This window comes from Salmo salar, chromosome ssa24 (genome assembly GCF_905237065.1).
Source record: "Salmo salar chromosome ssa24, Ssal_v3.1, whole genome shotgun sequence".
In the NCBI taxonomy this organism is placed as follows: domain Eukaryota; kingdom Metazoa; phylum Chordata; class Actinopteri; order Salmoniformes; family Salmonidae; genus Salmo; species Salmo salar.
The window spans coordinates 33827301-33847097 of record NC_059465.1 but is presented as its reverse complement, the minus strand read 5'-3'; the positions used below and the strand labels follow the sequence as shown (position 1 = coordinate 33847097).

The 19797-nt window shown below is 42.9% G+C and overlaps 1 protein-coding gene across 1 annotated transcript in view; it reads right to left on the bottom strand.

Moving 5' to 3' along the window:
- The window catches only part of LOC106585748 (multiple C2 and transmembrane domain-containing protein 1), a 146414-nt gene extending 126850 nt beyond the window's left edge, over positions 1-19564 (bottom strand). Inside the window, exon 1 of the mRNA XM_045707019.1 lies at positions 19453-19564. Within this exon, the coding sequence (XP_045562975.1) occupies positions 19453-19513 (61 nt within the window). The 5' untranslated portion in view covers positions 19514-19564. The remainder of the gene's footprint in view (positions 1-19452) is intronic.
- Positions 19565-19797: the final 233 nt, after the last annotated feature.

Genomic DNA, 19797 nt, shown 5'->3' with positions numbered 1-19797 from the left:
CTGATTTAGGATCAGTTCTTCCTTTTTGATCAGAATGAATAAAGACTACACTCATAATTTGGAGCTAACAGAGCAGCCTGATCCTAGATCAGCATTCATCATTTGGAGCTAACAGAAAGGCCTGTGACGTCAAAGGCAATTGCCCAACTCATTAGCAGCCTAACATCATAGTCCTTGACTTGAATCTGACTCTCTTTATAATTCATTACGGAGCCCTTGATTCCACACACTGATTAACTTTTACTTAACAGAGTCCCATCCAGAGACTTCATTGTGTCTAACATGCAGTCTGTCGTACGACACTGTCATCAAGTGCTTTAGCTTAGAGAGATGGACCATCTTTCCGTCTCAGTCTTTCAATATCAGTGTGATAGGACTCACTGTGTACATGTATTCTAGTGGCACACAGCTCATTACATCACATGTGGTGTGTTATGACTGGGGGGGCCTGAGTGGAAAATGCTGAAAAACGCTGACCGTGACATGATTCTGTGCTGCCAGCCCAGCAGGCTGTTTTGGCTCTGTGATGAGATGTACAGTACACTTCACTACCCACTGATGCCCTTCACAGCCTGCACCCCAAATGACACCCTATCCCTACATAGTCCCCTACCTTTGAACAGATTACTATGAGCCCTGGTATAGGGAATAGCGTGCCATTTGGGATGTATATATATATATATATATATATATATATATATATATATATATATATATATATATATATATATATATATATCTACAGGACAGTAGCAGGAGCAGGACTAAGGCATGGAATACTGTAGCTACCATACTGTGTGTAGTGGGGCCTAGGAGCTACCAGTTAGTAATGGTTGATATCTGCTCAAGCTGGGGACTAATTTGATGCAGAAAATGTTGGTGAAAGCTAGTAGGTGTTTAGTCTCCCATTGAGGATAATATGGAGGGTTCCTGTAAAAATATAAAACATTAACCACACACACTTTAAATGTATTACCAGTGGAATAACCAGTGGAATTACCATTTAGTAAGTACTGAAAACTGATTCTTTTTCCTCTTATTTTTTGTTTGCAGTTAGAAAAAATGATTGACTGCATGCACTAACATGACTATGTTTGAATCTTGTTTCACACTGAATTCACAGCTAAGAGTAGGAGTCAGAACTTATCAACACTAATTCAGGGTTCTACACCAGAATCTCACATGGATCAGCCAATAAGCACAGAGATATTCGCTATTGGTAGCCCCACATGATGGATCCAGTGTTGAGGCCGTAGCCATTCCCTGGCTGCACTCCAGTCATTCCTCGCCTTTCCTCATCCTGGTTGATGATATACACCCGAGACACACCACCACACTATCTGCTGCTCTCAATCCACCACGACCAGCTTTACGGCGCTATAAAGCGAGCTACTTTATCGCCGTCCATCCAACAGGCTGAAGACCATGAAATTAAGTTGCCTGCCTGGACTGGGGCAGGAAGTGGCTCGTCACAGGTGGATGGTGTGTGTGTTATATCTCTCACACAGATGGCCTGATGGTCAGGGACTCAGGCACCATGGAGCATGGAATTGAAAAGGCTGTTTGCTCTTGGATGGACATAAACAACTGTCAGAAAAGGCTGGGGGAATTCACGGGGAGGTAGAAGGGGTGCAGTGACACTGACAGTAGTTCTATATCAGGAGTGCATTCTTCCTGACAATCGTAGTTTTACACCATCTGTCATTTATCAGCACACAGACTCCCCCTCTGTGCTCTTTACCAGTAGCTTCACTGTCTCTGTCCATACGAGTGATAGTCAATCTGTCAGGGGTGACTTCAGAGTCGGGCACCACCTCCGACAGCCAAGTTTCAGAAAAGGCCATTACACAGGCCTCCCTGTATTCATATAGATACTGTGAGTTTGCCTGCAATTCGTCCATTTTCCCCTTCAATGATTGGACATCAAAGAGCAGGACAGTAGGAAGATGGATCTTTGTTTTGTTCCTCTTCAACCTCTGCCGCACACCTCCTTGGGGGGCTCTACGCAGCCCTGAATCGATTGTTTGTTAGTTGTTTAAACTCGTCCGTTTTTGTTGCTTTATTTATAGTAGTATAAAGTGTTTTATGTTGCATCGGATTAGGATTAGGCTACAGTAGAGCGACATGAAATGTGTACAGTAGATTATTCTCCTACTTGGATTACGTTTGCTGGTACCTGAAACAGTATGCGAACTTTTGAGAAAGTCGGCGGAAACACTCATCCGTTATAGCAGAAACTATCTTTTACAATGTAACAACTCACATTGGGGAGAATGGACCAAAGGGGACATAACTTCAGAGATGGTGAGACAAAACATCCCGGACAAAGGACTATTAAGAAGGAAGAGGGAAAGGGGCAGGAAAGGAGGTGTGGCCAGAGGTTGAAGAGGAACAAAACAAAGATCCCTCGTCCAACTTTCCTGCTCTCCCATGTCCAATCAATGAAGGGGAAAATTGACAAATTGCTGGCAAACTCACATTATCTATATGAATACAGGGACCCATAATGACAAAGCAAAAAAATATATATTTTTATTTTTGCTAATTTATTTTAAAAAATACAAAAATGAAATATCACATTTACGTAAGTATTCAGACCCTTTACTCAGTACTTTGTTGAAGCACCTTTGGCAGCGATTAAAGCCTCAAGTCTTCTTGGGTATGACACCATAAGCTTGGAACACCTGTATTTGGGGACTGTCTCGCATTCTTCTCTGCAGATCCTCTCAAGCTCTGTCATGTTGGATGGGGAGCGTCGCTGCACAGCTATTTTCAGGTCTCTCCAGAGATGTTCAATTGGGTTCAAGTCCGGGCTCTGGCTGGGCCATTCAAGGACACTCAGAAACTTGTCCCATAAACCACTCCTGCGTTGTCTTGGCTGTGTGTTTAGGGTTGTTATCCTGTTGGAGGGTGAACCTTCACCCCAGTCTGAGGTTCTGAGTGCTGTGGAGCAAGTTTTCATTAATGATCTCTCTGTACTTTGCTCCATTCATCTTTCCCAACTTTCAGTCTCCCAGTCCCTGCCGCTGAAAAACATCCTCACAGCAGGTTTCCTCCAGACGTGACGCTTGGCATTAAGGCCAAAGAGTTCAATCTTGGTTTCATCAGTCCAAAGAATCTTGTTTCTCATGGTCTGAGAGTCTTGAGGTGCCTTTTGGCAAACTCCAAGCAGACTGTCATGTGCCTTTTACCGAGAAGTGTATTCCGTCTGACCACTTGACCATAAAGGCCTGATTGGTAGAGTGCTGCAGAGATGGTTGTCCTTCTGGAAGGTCCCCCCAATTCCACAGAGGAACTCTGGAGCTCTGTCAGAGTGACCATCAAGTTCTTGGTAACCTCCCTGACCAAGGCCCTTCTCCCTCTTTTGCTCAGTTTCACCGGGTGGCTTGCTCTAGGAAGAGTCTTGGTGGTTCCAAACTTCTTTAATTTAAGAATGATGGAGGTCACTGTGTTCTTGGGGACCTTCAATGCTGCAGACATATACCCTCCCCCAGATCTGTACCTCAACAAAATCCTGTGTCGGAGCGCTACGGACAATTCCTTCGACCTCATGGCTTGGTTTTTGCTCTGACATGCACTGTCAACTGTGGTACCGTATAGAGAAAGGTGTGTGTCTTTCCAAATCATGTCCAATCAATTGAATTTACCACAGGTGGACTCCAATGAAGTTGTAGAAACATCTGAAGGATGATCGACTAATGGAAACAGGATGCACCTGAGCTCAATTTCGAATCTCATATAAAATGTTCTGAATACTTTTTTGTTATTAATACATTTGTAAAAATGTCTAAAAACCTGTTTTCACTTTGTCATTATGGGATATTGTGTAGATTGATGAGGGAAAAAAAGAATTGAATACATTTTAGAATAAGGCTGTAACGTAACAAAATTAGGAAAAAGTCAAGGGGTCTGAATACTTTCTGAATGCACTGTATATATATTTTTAATAACTGTATAGAATACAATCGAGGTGAGTGCGTTGGAAATGCTTTTCGCAGTTAATCTGCTCCTATTGGAGGTTTACTCAGTAGCAGTGCAAATACCATATTATAGCTATATGGACACTCAATCATTATGGTACTTTTTACGGTACGTTTACAAACATATATTATAATAAATAGAATTGAAACTTGTATCTCATTATGGTAAATGGTGAAATAAGTACAGCCAGTTATATAGTAATTGTAATGGCTTAGCAGATAATAAGAAAATACTATCAGTATTTACCTGGCCGTGCTTCCACATCTGCTTTGCTTGCTGTTTGGGGTTTTAGGCTGGGTTTCTCTACAGCACTTCGTGACATCGGCTGATGTAAAAAGGGCTTTATAAATACATTTGATTGATAGATTGGTTGATAAAAGAGAAGGAATATAATACCTATTGTGATCCGAATGTGCAGATTTTTCAAACAGACTCGCAAGGTATATGGATTTTTTCAAATATGTTATTGGACCATAAACATATTTGGCTCATTAATCTATACGGTCCAAATAACAATGGTCTACGCTTCTATGTGTCACGCCCTGACCTGACACTATGAAAATATATATAATAATTTATCAAGCATACAAGCAATACAAGACTCAATTACATTATTATTATATATTTTTTTTAACTTTATTTAACTAGGTCAGTTAAGTTAAGAACAAATTCTTATTTACTATTATGGTGGGAGATTATAATACGGTTTTAAATATCTCAACGAACTGGAAAAGGAAATCACACTACAAACTATCAACCTTATGCACTTAAGGAAATCACGACTATCATGAAACTAGTGGATATATGGAGGCTTGAATATCCTTGTGACCTAGTGAGATATACAATCAAGCTAGTCATCTTGACTACTTTCTTATGTGATTCTCGCTGGCACCAAAAGTTTAAAAAGTGTTGACAGGGGACAGAATGCAGTCGGACCATCAAATAATAACTCTTACAGAATTTCCCCATGGGCGAGGGTATTGCACTTGCCTAGTTAAATAAAGGTTACATTTAATTTGATTAATCAAAGCCTAATGGATGACAACTAGTTTTTAACCAGGACAGAATAACTTATTGTATGGGACATTTTTAAATGTGCCTTTAGAGGCCATGCAATTCAATACTCATCTTTAAAACAAAAGCAATTTAAGTAAAAATAATTAATATTAAGAATGGAAATAGAGGGACTGACAGTACAGATAGATAGCAATAAAACACGGGAATACACGGGAAATTTCATCTCTATGGAAAAAATAGATTCTTGTACCTGTCCCAAAAACCTCTCATGCATCTGCATCAAATGATTACAGAACTGTCGCTCTGACCTCTCTCCTGATTAAATCTCTTGAAAAGATCATCAAGGAATACATCATCAACACCACCAGACACGTCGTTGACCCCCTCCAATTTGCATACCAGTCGGAAAGAAGAACAGATGATGGCATCCTCTCGCTCTTACATCTGGTGTACATGCATTTGGAGGGCAGTAAAACCCATGTGCGTATCATGTTCACAGATTTCTCCTCGGCATTTAACACAATCAATCCGTTTGTCCTCGCGAACAGACAGAGGAGACTTCGGACTTTATGCTATGCTTATCACATGGATAACCAACTTCCTAACTGATAGGTTTCAGCAGGTACGAGTTAGCAACACACTCTCTGAGGTGCACACTACTTCAGTTGGAACCCCACAGGGCAGTGTTCTTTCACCAGTACTATACATTGTCACGTCCTGACCATAGTATGAGGTTATTTTCTATGGTAGAGTAGGTCAGGGTGTGACAGGGGGTGTTTTGTGTTTTTCTATGTTTTGTATTTCTAGGTTTAAGTTCTAGGTTTCTATTTGTATGTTGTTGTTTTTTTGGTTGATCTCCAATTGGAGGCAGCTGGTCCTCGTTGTCTCTAATTGGAGATCATATTTAAGTAGGGGTTTTTCTTCCTGGGTTTTGTGGGTTATTATATTTTGAGTAGTGTTTGTTTCTCTCTGTGTCACGGTTTGTTTTGTTAATTCAGTTATTTATGTATTGCAAAGTTTCACGGATTTAATAAAATGTGGAACTACAACCACGCTGCACTTTGGTCTTCTCCTTTCGACAGCCGTGACATACATATTGTATAGACAGCTGCCGGAGCTAGTTCCTAGGGCGCCACCTGATCTAATATGCTGACGATACTGCTTTGGTCAGTCTCTTCGAAGGGGATGAGACGGAGCACGGACTGGCTCTGAATGATTTTACAGTCTGCTGTGAGTCGTCCCATCTAAAAGTAAATAAAAAAACAAAGGACATGGTGATTGACTTTCAAGGAACACTACCATGCACACACCATCACTGATAAAAGGTGAGCCCATCGAAATAGTGGAGGAGTACAAATATCTTGAACTAGTCATTGACAACAAGCTGTCCTGGGATCAGTTTACCGACAGTATTTTAAAGAAAGGCCAACAGAGACTGTACTACGGAAACTGCACTTTAATGTTGATCTAACCATCATGATTATTTTATAAATCATTCATTGTGTCACACCCTGATCTGGTTCACCTGTCCTTGTGATTGTCTCCACCCCCTCCAGATGTCGCTTATTACCCCTGGTGTATATATCCCTGTTTCCTGTCTCTCTGTGCCAGTCCGTCTTGTTTGCCAAGTCAACCAGCGGTTTTCCTTGCTCCTATTTTTCCCAGTCTCTGTTTGTTTCTAATCCTCCCGGTTTCGACCCTTGCCCTGTCCTGACTCCAAACCCGCCTGCCTGACCACTCTGCCTGTTCTGACTACCAGCCTGCCTATCCCCTTGTACTGATTTGGACTCTGATCTGGTTTCTGACCCCTGCCTGGTCTGACCTCGAGACTGCCCATCGTCTGGTACAGTTTGGACTCTGACCTGGTTTATGAACTCTCACCTGTCCCTGACCTGCCTTTGCCTCCTCCCTTTGTTATAATAAAGATCAGAGCTCTACCATCTGCCTCCTGGGTCTCGCCTTGTGTCCTTATACATTGAAACCATTCTGTCCAACTGCTTGACCTGTTGGTTTAAGAATATGAAGGTTGCATGGAAAAATAGGTTTGGCAAAGACGTCTGGGGCAGCAACAGTAAGAACTGTCATCACTCTACCTGAGCAGAGCCCTCCTGAAGGCGGTTGACTCGTTCCACCCCGAATTCCAGCTCTTTCTCTCTGGCCGCAGGTACAGACTACCTAACGGGAAAAAAATAGGGCCAAATACTTTTTTATTCCGAATGCAATTCTGCAACTTAACAAAATGTTAATTTCACTTAGCACTTGCACTTTAACTATGAAACTGCCCTTACCCTGTCTCCTGACTTGGAAATATTCTTTGCTACTTGTTGTTTTTATTGTATTTTTTTATTTGTATTTTTTATATTTGATATATCCTATGACTGCTTCAAAATCAATTGGAGGGGAAAGAGAAGACGGGGGTAATCTGCTGTGTTATAATGCGTTATTATCACAACTGGTGGGAAGCACTGGATGTCCTCTAAGGTATGCAACAATAACTACTGAGAGAGAGAGAGAGGCAGAGCGAGAGAGAGGCAGAGAGAGAGAGAGACAGAGAGAGAGAGAAAGCAGAAAGAGAGACCCACGGGAGTAAAAGAAGCTGTGTTCATCAAGATGTCTATGAATAGTATACAGTAGCCTACTACCATGAATAATGCATGACGGACACCTGCTACCATTACCACAACGACAGAGAAGATATGTTACTGTCTAGAGCAGGGATATTCAACTCTTACCTTACGAGGTCTGGAGACCGCTGGTTTTCTGCTCTACCTGATAATGAATTGCACCCAGCTGGTGTGCAAGGTCTAAATCAGTCCCTGCTTAGTTGGGAACAATGGGGGCTTTGAGGTACAAAGTTAATTTTGAGGGGTCTAGAGTATAATGTAATATTGAATAATGCAAACACAACAAGTCTGCATACTATCCAAACCCAGAACATCATTCTCTAAGGACAACCCTGGGAGATGTGTTACCTCACTCTACAGAAAATCACAGAAAATCAAATGGATGTGTTTGTGTTTGTGTAATGGTTAGGGTGCAGACCAATCCTATGTATTAATCCTAGATGACTGACAGGGGGTGCTGTTTTGAGGCCACCACACAGCCACTTTGGTAATCCTTTTCAATTGTAAAAAAAATATTTTTAAATACCTAAATACCTTTCAGTTTCTCCTTGAAACATTTGAAATAATGTGGAATTCCATTCATTCCTATGGAGGACTGCTTCATCTGTGGAGTGCCAGTATTGTGACCGGTGGCTTCAAAGCCTTTCATTGGCCATTACATACCATCAGCAATACAGGGTTAACACACATCATTAGTGCAGACCAGGCCAACAGATCTGGAGCTCAAAACATAATGTCCGACTAGTTTAGCGCACTGGATCACTTCTATCTAAACTTCTATCACCATGGCAGCTGTTAAATGCAATAAACCTTAGCCTAGCTTAGTAATCTTTCCATCAATCATATTTACTTTTGTGAAGTTTTGTGGTCTGAGAGAGGTCATTTTGAGCACGGGAGAGTTAAGTCGGATAAATCACAAAACCGCACAAAATAATTCACACCAAACACAACCATTTCCAATACTCTTCTCCGGCTATGAGGCCCAGGCGGGCGTGCCATGGTCTGATGGTCAGATTGCCTGTCAGGGCTGTGTTATTTTAAAGAATTCTGCTGAAATCAGGCTAGCAGCTCACTGGGGCCTTTCATCAGCTATAAAGAAAAAGTGGTGAGATCTGGTCAACGGCCCAGTCTTAAAACCCATCACTCAGATGCCCTGGCAGGCAGTGACAGCCCTAGGTCCACGCGTTAGATTGATGACTGCGGTGTGGGCATGCGGTGTCTCCCATTCCCTGCCTGCAAACTGCCCATCTCCCTGCACTGTGCAATAGGGGGATGTATGTGTACTCCACATGGGAACTATTTCATTAACACACATATACACTTCATTATCATTACTCCAACCCACAGATATATGGCTGTTCTCCAACCCACACAAATCCCTCAGTGAGAGTACCTAAACCTGGCCAAAGATTTTCCTCTATTTTCTGTTACTGCATACCCACTAAATGGCAACTATTGGATTTATAGTATCAGTATTGCTATTGTTAAAATGGCCTTAGTAATAGATTTGATAAGATCTGATAAACTGGTTCCTGCAGCATTGAGATGCTATTAAAAGGATGGACATTTGAAGTGAGGGGACCATTTATGCTGATGTAATGGCTTGGTAGTAAAGAGTGATTTGAAGTTGTCTTGGGGCTTGGATATCCCTGTAGTGCTGTTATGGCCCTCAAGGTGGACATGTGGGGCTGGCAATGACAATCAGATGGGCGGAGGACACACACCATGTCTAGTGCTTAGTGAGACCAAGCTTCCTGTTCTGGCAGCAGGCCAACACATCATCGTTGAAACCACACAGGCACACACGCTAGTGGTGGTGTTTTCCATCCTGCAACATCCTGACACAGCAAGCGATGGTTTCACTTCATGCTGCTGTCACAGGGATGGCACTTTAGAGGCGAAGCAGGTACGGGGAGTCAAACATTTAATATGGAACGAGACAAGAACAACATCAGCACACGGTTAACACAAACAAATAACAATCAATGCAGCAGCGGGGAACAGAGCTGGGGAACTGACAAATATAGGGGAGGTAATAAACGGGTGATTGAGTGAGTCCAGGTGAGTCCAATATCGCTGATGAGCGTGACGGGGCAAGGCAGGAGTGCGTAAATGATGTTGGCAGGAATGCATAATGCAGGGCAGCCTGGCGCCCTCGAGCACCAGGGGGGAAGAGCGGGAGCAGGCGTGACAGCTGCATCTTTATTACATTTCCTGTTATTACCTCATTAACGTTTCACCTCCACATACCTTATACAGAGGAGAACCCATGCCTGGCGTATATCACCCCCTTCCTCATAAACATCTCTTTAACATGTATCTAAGAGGACACAGTGAGTACTGACTCATTGCCAGAGCACTGTATTCAAATCAGTACTATGGTAATGACACAGACACTCATTAAAATAAATACATTTTTCTCTGTCTCTGGGGACTTTAACAAAGAAAATCTGAGGACAACGCTAGCGCAATTCTATCAAGACATCTCCTGTGCTACACAAACCCTGGATCATTGCTACTCTCCCTGCCAGGACAGCTACAAGGCACACTCCTGCCATCCCTTTGGCAAATCAGATCACGCCTCCATCCTTCTCCTCCCCACCTACAGGCAGAAACTTAAACAGGAAGCTTGTGTGGTAAGGACTGTTCAACGTTGGTCTGACCAATTGGAATCTATGCTTCAAGATTGTTTTGATTACGGGGATTGGGAAATGTTCCGGGTCGCCTCTAAGAATAGTATCGATGTATACACTGACGTGGTGACTGGGTTCAAATCAAATCAAATTGTATTGGTCACATACACATATTTAGCAGATGTTATCGTGGGTGTAGCGAAATGCTTCCTCATCATGAAGTGCATAGAGGATGTTGTTCCCACTGTGACTGGGTTCATCAGGAAGTGCATAGAGGATGTTGTTCCCACTGTGACTGGGTTCATCAGGAAGTGCATAGAGGATGTTGTTCCCACTGTGACTGGGTTCATCAGGAAGTGCATAGAGGATGTTGTTCCCACTGTGACTGGGTTCATCAGGAAGTGCATAGAGGATGTTGTTCCCACTGTGACTGGGTTCATCAGGAAGTGCATAGAGGATGTTGTTCCCACTGTGACTGGGTTCATCAGGAAGTGCATAGAGGATGTTGTTCCCACTGTGACTGGGTTCATCAGGAAGTGCATAGAGGATGTTGTTCACACTGTGACTGGGTTCATCAGAAAGTGCATAGAGGATGTTGTTCCCACTGTGACTGGGTTCATCAGAAAGTGCATAGAGAATGTTGTTCCCACTGTGACTGGGTTCATCAGAAAGTGCATAGAGGATGTTGTTCACACTGTGACTGGGTTCATCAGAAAGTGCATAGAGGATGTTGTTCCCACTGTGACTGGGTTCATCAGAAAGTGCATAGAGGATGTTGTTCACACTGTGACTGGGTTCATCAGGAAGTGCATAGAGGATGTTGTTCCCACTGTGACTGGGTTCATCAGGAAGTGCATAGAGGATGTTGTTCCCACTGTGACAATTAGAACTTATCCAAACCAACAACCGTTGATAGATGGCACCTTCTTCGCCCGCTTAGAAAGAAAACAACACTGAGGACTGTGTGCTCTCATTCTCCATGGGCTACTTAAGTAATTTAAGCATATTAACCCTCACAAGACTGCCGGCCAAGGTGGCTTCCCAAGACGAGTCTCGGCATGTACAGACCATCTGGATGGAGTGTTTATGGACATATTCAATCTCTCCATATCCCAGTCTGTTGTCCCCACTCCTGTACTCAAGAAAGCAAAGCTAACTGAACTAAATGACTATCCCCCCGTAGCACTCACTTCTGTCATCATGAAGTGCTTTGAGAGGATAGTTAAGGACCATATCACCTCCACCTTACTCAACACCCTAAACCCACTACAATGCCCCAACAGATAATTTGCCATTGCACTGTACACTGCTGTATTCCACCTGGACAAGAGAAATACCTATGAAATAATGCTGTTCATCAACTACAGCTCAGCCTTCAACACCATAGTGCTCTACAAGCTCATCACTAAGCTCAGGGCCCTGGGTCCGAACCCCTCCCTGTGCAACTGGGTCCTGGACTTCCTGACGGGCCGACCTCAAATGGTGATGGTAGGCAACACCTCCGCCACTCTGATCCTCAACACAGGGGTGCTCAGCCCCCTCCTGTACTCCCTGTTCACACATGACTGCTTGGCCACACACGTCTCCAACTCAATAGTTAAGCTTGCTGATGACACAACAGTGGTTGACCTGATGACCAACAATGACGAGACAGCCTACAGTGAGAAGGTGAGAGCCCTGTTTTTTTTTTTTTTTTCACCTTTATTTAACCAGGTCGGCTAGTTGAGAACAAGTTCTCACTTGAGTGGTTTAGGGGTTCCAGGAAAATAAGCTCTCCATCAATGTCAACAAAACAAAGGAGCTTTCATCATGAAATGCTTTGAGAGGCTAGCTAAGGACCATATCACCTGCCAGGACAACAACCTCTCCCTCAACATCAGCAAGACAAAGCTGATCGTGGAATACTGGAAACAGAGGGCTGAGCATGCCCCCATTCACATTGACGGGGCTATAGTGGAGCAGGCTGGAAGCTTCAAGTTCCTTGGTGTGCATAACATTAAAGAATTATCATGCTCCACACACACCAACACAGTCGTGAAAAGGGCATGACAATGCCTGTTCCACCTCAGGAAGCTGAAAAGATTTGACTTGGGCCCTCAGATCCTCAAAAAGTTAAACAGCTGCACCATTGAGAGCATCTTGATTGGCTGCATCTTCTCTTGGCATGGCAACTGCTTGGCAAGTCGATACAGAGGGTAGTGCGTACGGCCCAGTACATCACTGTGGCCAAGCTCCTTGCCGTCCAGGACCTCTATACCAGGCAGTGTCAGAAGAAGGCCCAAACAATTGTCAGACTCAAGCCACCCAAGTCATAGACTATTCTCTCTGCTACTGCACGGCAAGCGATACTGATGCACCAAATCAGGAACCAACAGGACCCTGAACAGCTTCTACCCCCAAGCCATAAGACTGGTAAATAGTTAGTTAAGTAATTAACCAATAACTTCCCGGACTATCTGCATAGACCCTTTTTGCACCAACTCTTTTGTCTCATCACATTCTCAGCTGTTACTGTGGTCAGCCTAACGCATTACCGGGGGCACAATGCCTGCCCTCCAGGACATCTACAGCACAAGGTGTCACAGGAAGGCCAGCAAGATCATCAAGGACCTCAGTCACCCAACCACAGCTTGTACACCCAGCTACCATCTAGAAGGCGGAGACAGTACAGGTGGATCAAAGCTGTGACCGAGTGACTGAAAAACAGCTTCTATATCCAGGCCATCAGACTGTAAAACAGTCATCACTAGCTGGCATCTGCCCCGTACCCTGCCCTGAACCTTAGTCACTGTTATAGCCGGCTACCACCCGGTACTCTACCCTTCACCTTAGAGATTGCTGCCCTATGTACTGTACATAGACATTTTACACACTTTTTATGTACAATGCATTCGGAAAGTATTCAGACCCATTGATTTTTTTCAAATTGTTGTTACGTAAAATGTTGTAAAAAATGTAAAAAATTAAAAAATACAAAATAAAAATAACAAATAATTAAAGAGCAACAATATCCTCTGCAGCAGAGGTAACTCTGGGTCTTCCTTTCCTGTGGTGGTCCTCATGAGAGCCAGTTTCATCATAGCGCTTGATGGTTTTTGCGGCGACTGCACTTAAAGAAACTTTCAAAGTTCTTAAAATGTTCCGGGTTGACTGAACTTCATGTCTTAAAGTAATGATGGGCTGTCATTTCTCTTTGCTTATTTGAGCTGTTCTTAGGGACCAAGTCCATAATATGGACTTGTTTTTTTACCAAATAGGGCTACCCCTACCTTGTCACAACACAACTGATTGGCTCAAATGCATTAAGAAGAAAATCAATTTAAAAAATAACATCTGCAAATCTGTGTATGCAAACAATAAACTTTGATTTGATTTGAATTGTAGAGTTATTGAGGAGATTTCTTGCAACCTGCTCTTGACACCCAAAGCTGTGATGGAACAGAGCTCTGGCCTGTAGTCAGTGTGAGGAGTGGTCATGTCATTTCACACAACATTATTCATAAACTAGTCTCATTATAATATGCTCAACAGCTTAAAATGACATATCTCTGTGCTCAACCGACTCACACCAAACCTCTGTCTTTTACTACAAATGTGAACTTTGCCAACTCCTACCCAGTGAGACTACTAAATGTAGGATTATCTATAATAATAACAATAATAATAATAATAATTTTGGGGGGCTTATATTTGTCCTGTTAGACACTTGTGTGTAATGGAAATGAGTTTCTTGCATATCCCAACTCCATGTGAGACGCCTGCAGGGAGTGAGGTCAATTAGGGTTAAGTGCCTTGCTCAAGGGCACAATGACAGACTTGTCACCTTTCAGTTACTGGCCCATTGCCCTAACCAAGGCTACCTGCCGCCATATAGATGTTCTGAAGAGTACTCTATCAGACACATACTCAGGAGAGATACTGACCACAAATTTTCCCCCTGTTCTCCAACTCACAAATCACCTCCTTAATTATCAGCCTTAGGGATGGAGAGAATGGGAGATGGAGAGATAGAGGGATGGAGAGAGCGCGAATGATAGAGACATGTGGTTAATAGTTTGTCATCGATTTGTATTTATTTTATTTCACCTTTATTTAACCAAGTAGGCCAGTTGAGAACAAGTTCTCATTTACAACTGCGACCTGGCCTAGAGAAAGCAAAGCAGTGTGACAAAAACAACAACACAGAGTTACACATGGGATAAACAAACGTACAGTCAATAACACTATAGAAAAATCTATATACTGTGTGTGCAAATGAAGTAAGATTAGGGAGGTAAGGCAATAAAAAGGCCGTAGTGGTGAAATAGATGTGCAGAAGATGAACATGCAAGTAGAGATACTGGGGTGCAAAGGAGCAAAAAAAGATATACAAAATATATATATATATATATATAAAAATAAAATAAATAACAATATTGTGATGAGGTAGTTGGTTGGGCTATTTACAGATGGGCTATGTACAGGTGCAATGATCTGTAAGCTGCTCTGATAGCTACTCGGACAAGCTTAAAGTTAGTGAGGGACATATGAGTCTCCAGCTTCATTGATTTTTGCAATTTGTTCCAGTCATTGGCAGCAGAGAACTGGAAGGAAAGGCGGCCAATGGAGGAATTTGCTTTGGGGGTGACCAGTGAAATATACCTGCTGGAGCACGTGCTACGGGTGGGTGCTGCTATGGTGACCATTGAGCTGAGATAAGGCGGGGCATTACCTAACAAGGACTTATAGATGACCTAAGGCCAGTGGGTTTGTCGACAAATATCAAGCGAGGGCCAGCCAACGAGAGCATACAGGTCGCAGTGGTGGGTAATATATGGGGCTTTGGTGACGAAATGGATGGCACTGTGATAGACTGCATCCAATTTGCTGTGAAGAGTGTTGGAGGCTATTTTGGAAATGACATCGCCGATGTCAAGGATCGGTAGGATAGTCAGTTTTAGGAGAGTATGTTTGGCAGCATGAGTGAAGGATTTTAGGATTTTAGATTTAATTTTGGATTCGAGATGCTTAATATGAGTCTGGAAGGAGAGTTTACAGTCTAATCAGATAACTAGGTATTTGTAGTTGTACACATATTCTAAGTTAGAACCGTCCAGAGTAGTGATAAAGTAGCAACAAACAAAACAACATCCACACAATTGAAGAGAAGTATCATTTAGTGTGTGGTAGCTCTGGCATATTTTGCCTGGTTTAGAAACATGACATGGTGACACTGGATGAATACAGAAAACAAATCATCTATCAAAGAGATAGTATCGCAAGATGATGAAAAATAAAGAAATAAAATGGCATTTGAAGATGTATGGAATAGAGTAAATAATGACATAGCAGGATATCTGAAAAGGGTAATGCCTCAGTTGAGGGTAATGACAAGGCAGAACAAACAGCAGAGTAAGATTCAAAAAAGCCAGATGTTTATTTGAGTCAACATGGCCGTGTACAATACCACAAAAGGGAGTAGACAAAGTTCAACAACTCTCTCACGATGCATTCTAGACTTCAGTGTCTCCCATTAGCAACGGAATGTCACGTTTACATAATTATTAGTTATTACATGCAAACATATTGAGACCACAGAGTGGGGAGAAAGGTAATAGGATTGGTGGCTGTGTGCTATGCTGTGTTACGTGAGATTACACAAACACACTGACTGGTCTTATCGTCAACCCCAGAAGGCACAGGGCTTTTAGAGGCAGACGAGGAACGCTTGGGAAAATGCTAAACTACACACACACACACACACACACACACACACACACACACACACACACATACACACACACACACATACCATGTACCATGTACTTAATTGCACTGTCATTCATACATATATTCTGATTCTACCTGAAGACAAGAACAGGTGTGCTGTGTCTGTGTTTTAATCAGAGAGACCAGGGAGAGAGAGATAGAGGTTGGAATAATGTATTTATTCCAGAGCACACAGGGTATCTCCTCTCTGCGATCACGGGTCAACTGCCCCCCCCCCCGAGTGGAGGATTTCCCCAGCACACACACCATACAAATACACACACACAGGCACACACACCTGGCCCTTTAAAGTGCATAATTTGTATTTATTTAATAAAGGGCATACAGTGAGAACAGCCTCTTAAATCACATGACACCTGAACCAAAGCTACACCCACCCTGACTCTCCATTCAGAAAACATGCTTTCACAGTAGACATACTCAAATAACTTCTGTGGTTCAATTGTAAACTTTTTTAAAAGCATGAATTGTGAAGCTACACTCACATTACCTGTGTCATGTCTATGCATCCTATTACTGTTGCTCTACAGTAAACTAAGACAAACACCCAACCCACTTGTTCTAACTTCCTCAGCATGTTTATAGTACATCAGCCAGACTTAGAGCTGGTGATCTGGTCTCTGTCCTACCAGGTCCAGTGGTCATGATGCTATAGTCTTGGCTGTGTTTCAAAGGGTACCCTATTCCCTACATAGTGCTCTAGTCAAAAGTAGTGCACTATATAAGGAATAGGGTACCCTATGGGCTCTGGTCGAAAGTAAGGGGCGGCAGTGTAGCCTAGTGGTTAGAGCGTTGGACTAGTAATCGAAAGGTTGCAAGTTTGAATCCCTGAGCTGACAAGGTACAAATCTGTTGTTCTGAACAAAGCAGTTAACCCACTGTTCCTAGGCCGTCATTGAAAATAAGAATTTGTTAGTATAGGATCTCATTCTCCCCTCTATGACAGGTCTAATAGCCTGAGCTCTATGTGAGGAGAAAAAGAGAATTTCGGCCTCCTGCATATCTGCTCCTCTTGTCAGGGGGTCCCATTGGTTTCTGAGATAGACTGCACTCTTGCTGGTGCCCTGGCTATAGACCAACGCTCTCCCACACACACTGATGATCCGTGCCTGGACTGAGATAGATCCATGTGGTGTCCCACAGAGTGACACCACATGGATCTGCCAGACACCTAGGGAGGAGCATGGAGCTTTTGCTCTCTGAGTATTACTGTTTCAACACCTGTGAGGACAGCAGTCCTGCTTCTGAGACCTGGTAAGAGATCACATCGGTTTTCCCTCTTTCGATTCAGTAAGAGCCTGATCATAAATAATAAAGAGCTATTTCATTTTACTATCCCTTCATAGCTTATGAGAAAAGGGAGAACCTCCTTTTCAATGGGGTCCTATAAAAAGGTTAAATTGACTTGTAGAATCTGTAAGAAATACAACAATTAAGTATTGTATTTCTTTGATACACAGACAGACATCTCTGTGCATTTGGTTGCATTCGGCTGACACCCATTATGATCATTGCATTAAAGTAACTGTCCAGTATTTCCAGATTTGTATGAAATATGACCTATAATTAATTACAATATGAGTGGAATAGTTTTTCTTCCCAAAAAGTGTAATTAAGTGTGTTAATTAAAAAGATGCTTTTCTGTGTTGGAATGGTGTGGGCGTACCCCAAAAACAAAATGGTGTGGGCGTACCTGTCATTAAAAATATTAATGCGAGTAGAACGCTGATTGGCCATCATCTTCTATTGTGAAAAAGCAAGCATTTTTTAAACGGTCTGTTTAGAGTTTATTTAAAAAAAATGTTTTAGCCACAATTATGAGTATAAGATGAGTCAACAAAATTAGTTGGGTGATGAGTTAACAGAATATAAACTTTTAAAATTGACATTTTCACTGGACAGTTACTTTAACAGTCATCACACCAGACACAGGCTGCAATTATAGCCCTCTGCTGCTGGATGTTGAAGGGCCTATTTTAGCAGTCCTAATGAGCAGTCTACAAGACAGAGAGACAAAGATACAGGGAGTGAGAGAGAGAGAGAGAGTGTGTGTGTGTGTGTGTGTGTGTGTGTGTGTGTGTGTGTGTGTGTGTGTGTGTGTGTGTGTGTGTGTGTGTGTGTGTGTGTGTGTGTGAGAGAGAGAGATAATTCACAGAAAAAGACATGGAATCCAGAGAATGAAAGAGATAGAGGGTGATGGAACCCACAGAGAGAGAGAGGGAGAGAGAAAATCCATAAAGAAAGAGAGGATATCCACAGAGAAATCCAAATAGAGAGAAGTAGAACCCACAGAGATAGAGAAAGAGAGAGAGAGAGTGATAGACCCCACAGAGAAAGAAAGAGAAAGAGGGTTTCCCATGCCAATAAAGCCACTTAAATGGAAATCGAATTGAGAGAGATGGATCCTACAGAGAGAGAGAAATAGGGAAAGAGAAAGATGAATCCCACAGATAGATAGAGAAAGAGGTAAACAGAGAGAGATGGATCCCACAGGGAGTTAATTTTTTTATTTGTTATGAAACCAGGCATGCCAGTTAAAAACAAACTCTTATTTACAATGACGGCCTACCCCAGCTCCCAATTATGGTCAGTTGTGATACAGCCTGGAATCAAACCAGGGTCTGTAGTGACACCTCTAGCACTGAGATGCAGTGCCTTAGACTGCTGCACCACTAAGGAGCAGCTAGAGAGAGAGAAAGAGGGAAAGAGAGAGATGGATCCCACAGAGAGATAGAGAAAGAGAGAGAGAGAGATGGATCCCACAGAGAGATAGAGAAAGAGAGAGAGAGAGATGGATCCCACAGAGAGATAGAGAAAGAGAGATGGATCCCACAGAGAGAGAGAGAGAGAGATGGATCCCACAGAGAGATAGAGATAGAGAGAGAGAGAGATGGATCCCACAGAGAGATAGAGAAAGAGAGATGGATCCCACAGAGAGATAGAGAGAGAGATAGAGATAGAGAGAGAGAGAGATGGATCCCACAGAGAGATAGAGAAAGAGAGATGGATCCCACCGAGAGATAGAGAGAGAGAGATGGATCCCACAGAGAGATAGAGATAGAGAGAGAGAGAGATGGATCCCACAGAGAGATAGAGAAAGAGAGAGAGAGATGGATCCCACAGAGAGATAAAGAGAGAGAGAGAGAGAGAGAGAGAGAGAGAGAGAGAGAGAGAGAGATGGATCCCACAGAGAGATAGAGATAGCGGGAAAGAGAGAGATGGATCCTACAGAGAGATAGAGAAAGAGAGATGGACCCCACAGAGAGATAGAGATAGCGGGAAAGAGAGAGATGGATCCCACAGAGAGATAGAGAAAGAGAGAGAGATGGATCCCACAGAGAGATAGAGATAGAGGTAAAGAGAGAGATGTATCCCACAGAGCAATAGAGATAGAGGGAAAGAGAGAGATGAATCCCACAGAGAGATACCTCCTCTGTCCCTGATGGCAAGGTTGTGTCCCCTCTTTAGAGTGATGTCCAGTTGGTACATCCCTGGGTTGGCAGGAGGGGCGGTCTCAGCTTTACTTGGCCCCACGATGTTGATGCCCTGCAAGGAAACACAACAACTAGAAGTTAACCAGACAATCATCCACTACAACACAAGTAGTTAAAATGGAGTTGGTCCCCCCTTTGCTGCTGTACCCTCCACCCTTCTGGCAAGGCTTTCCACTAGATATTAGAACATTGCTATAGGGACTTGATTCCATTCAGCCACAAGAGCATTAGTGAGGTCGGGCAAACCACTCCAGCCGACGCTTGGCATTGAGCATGGTG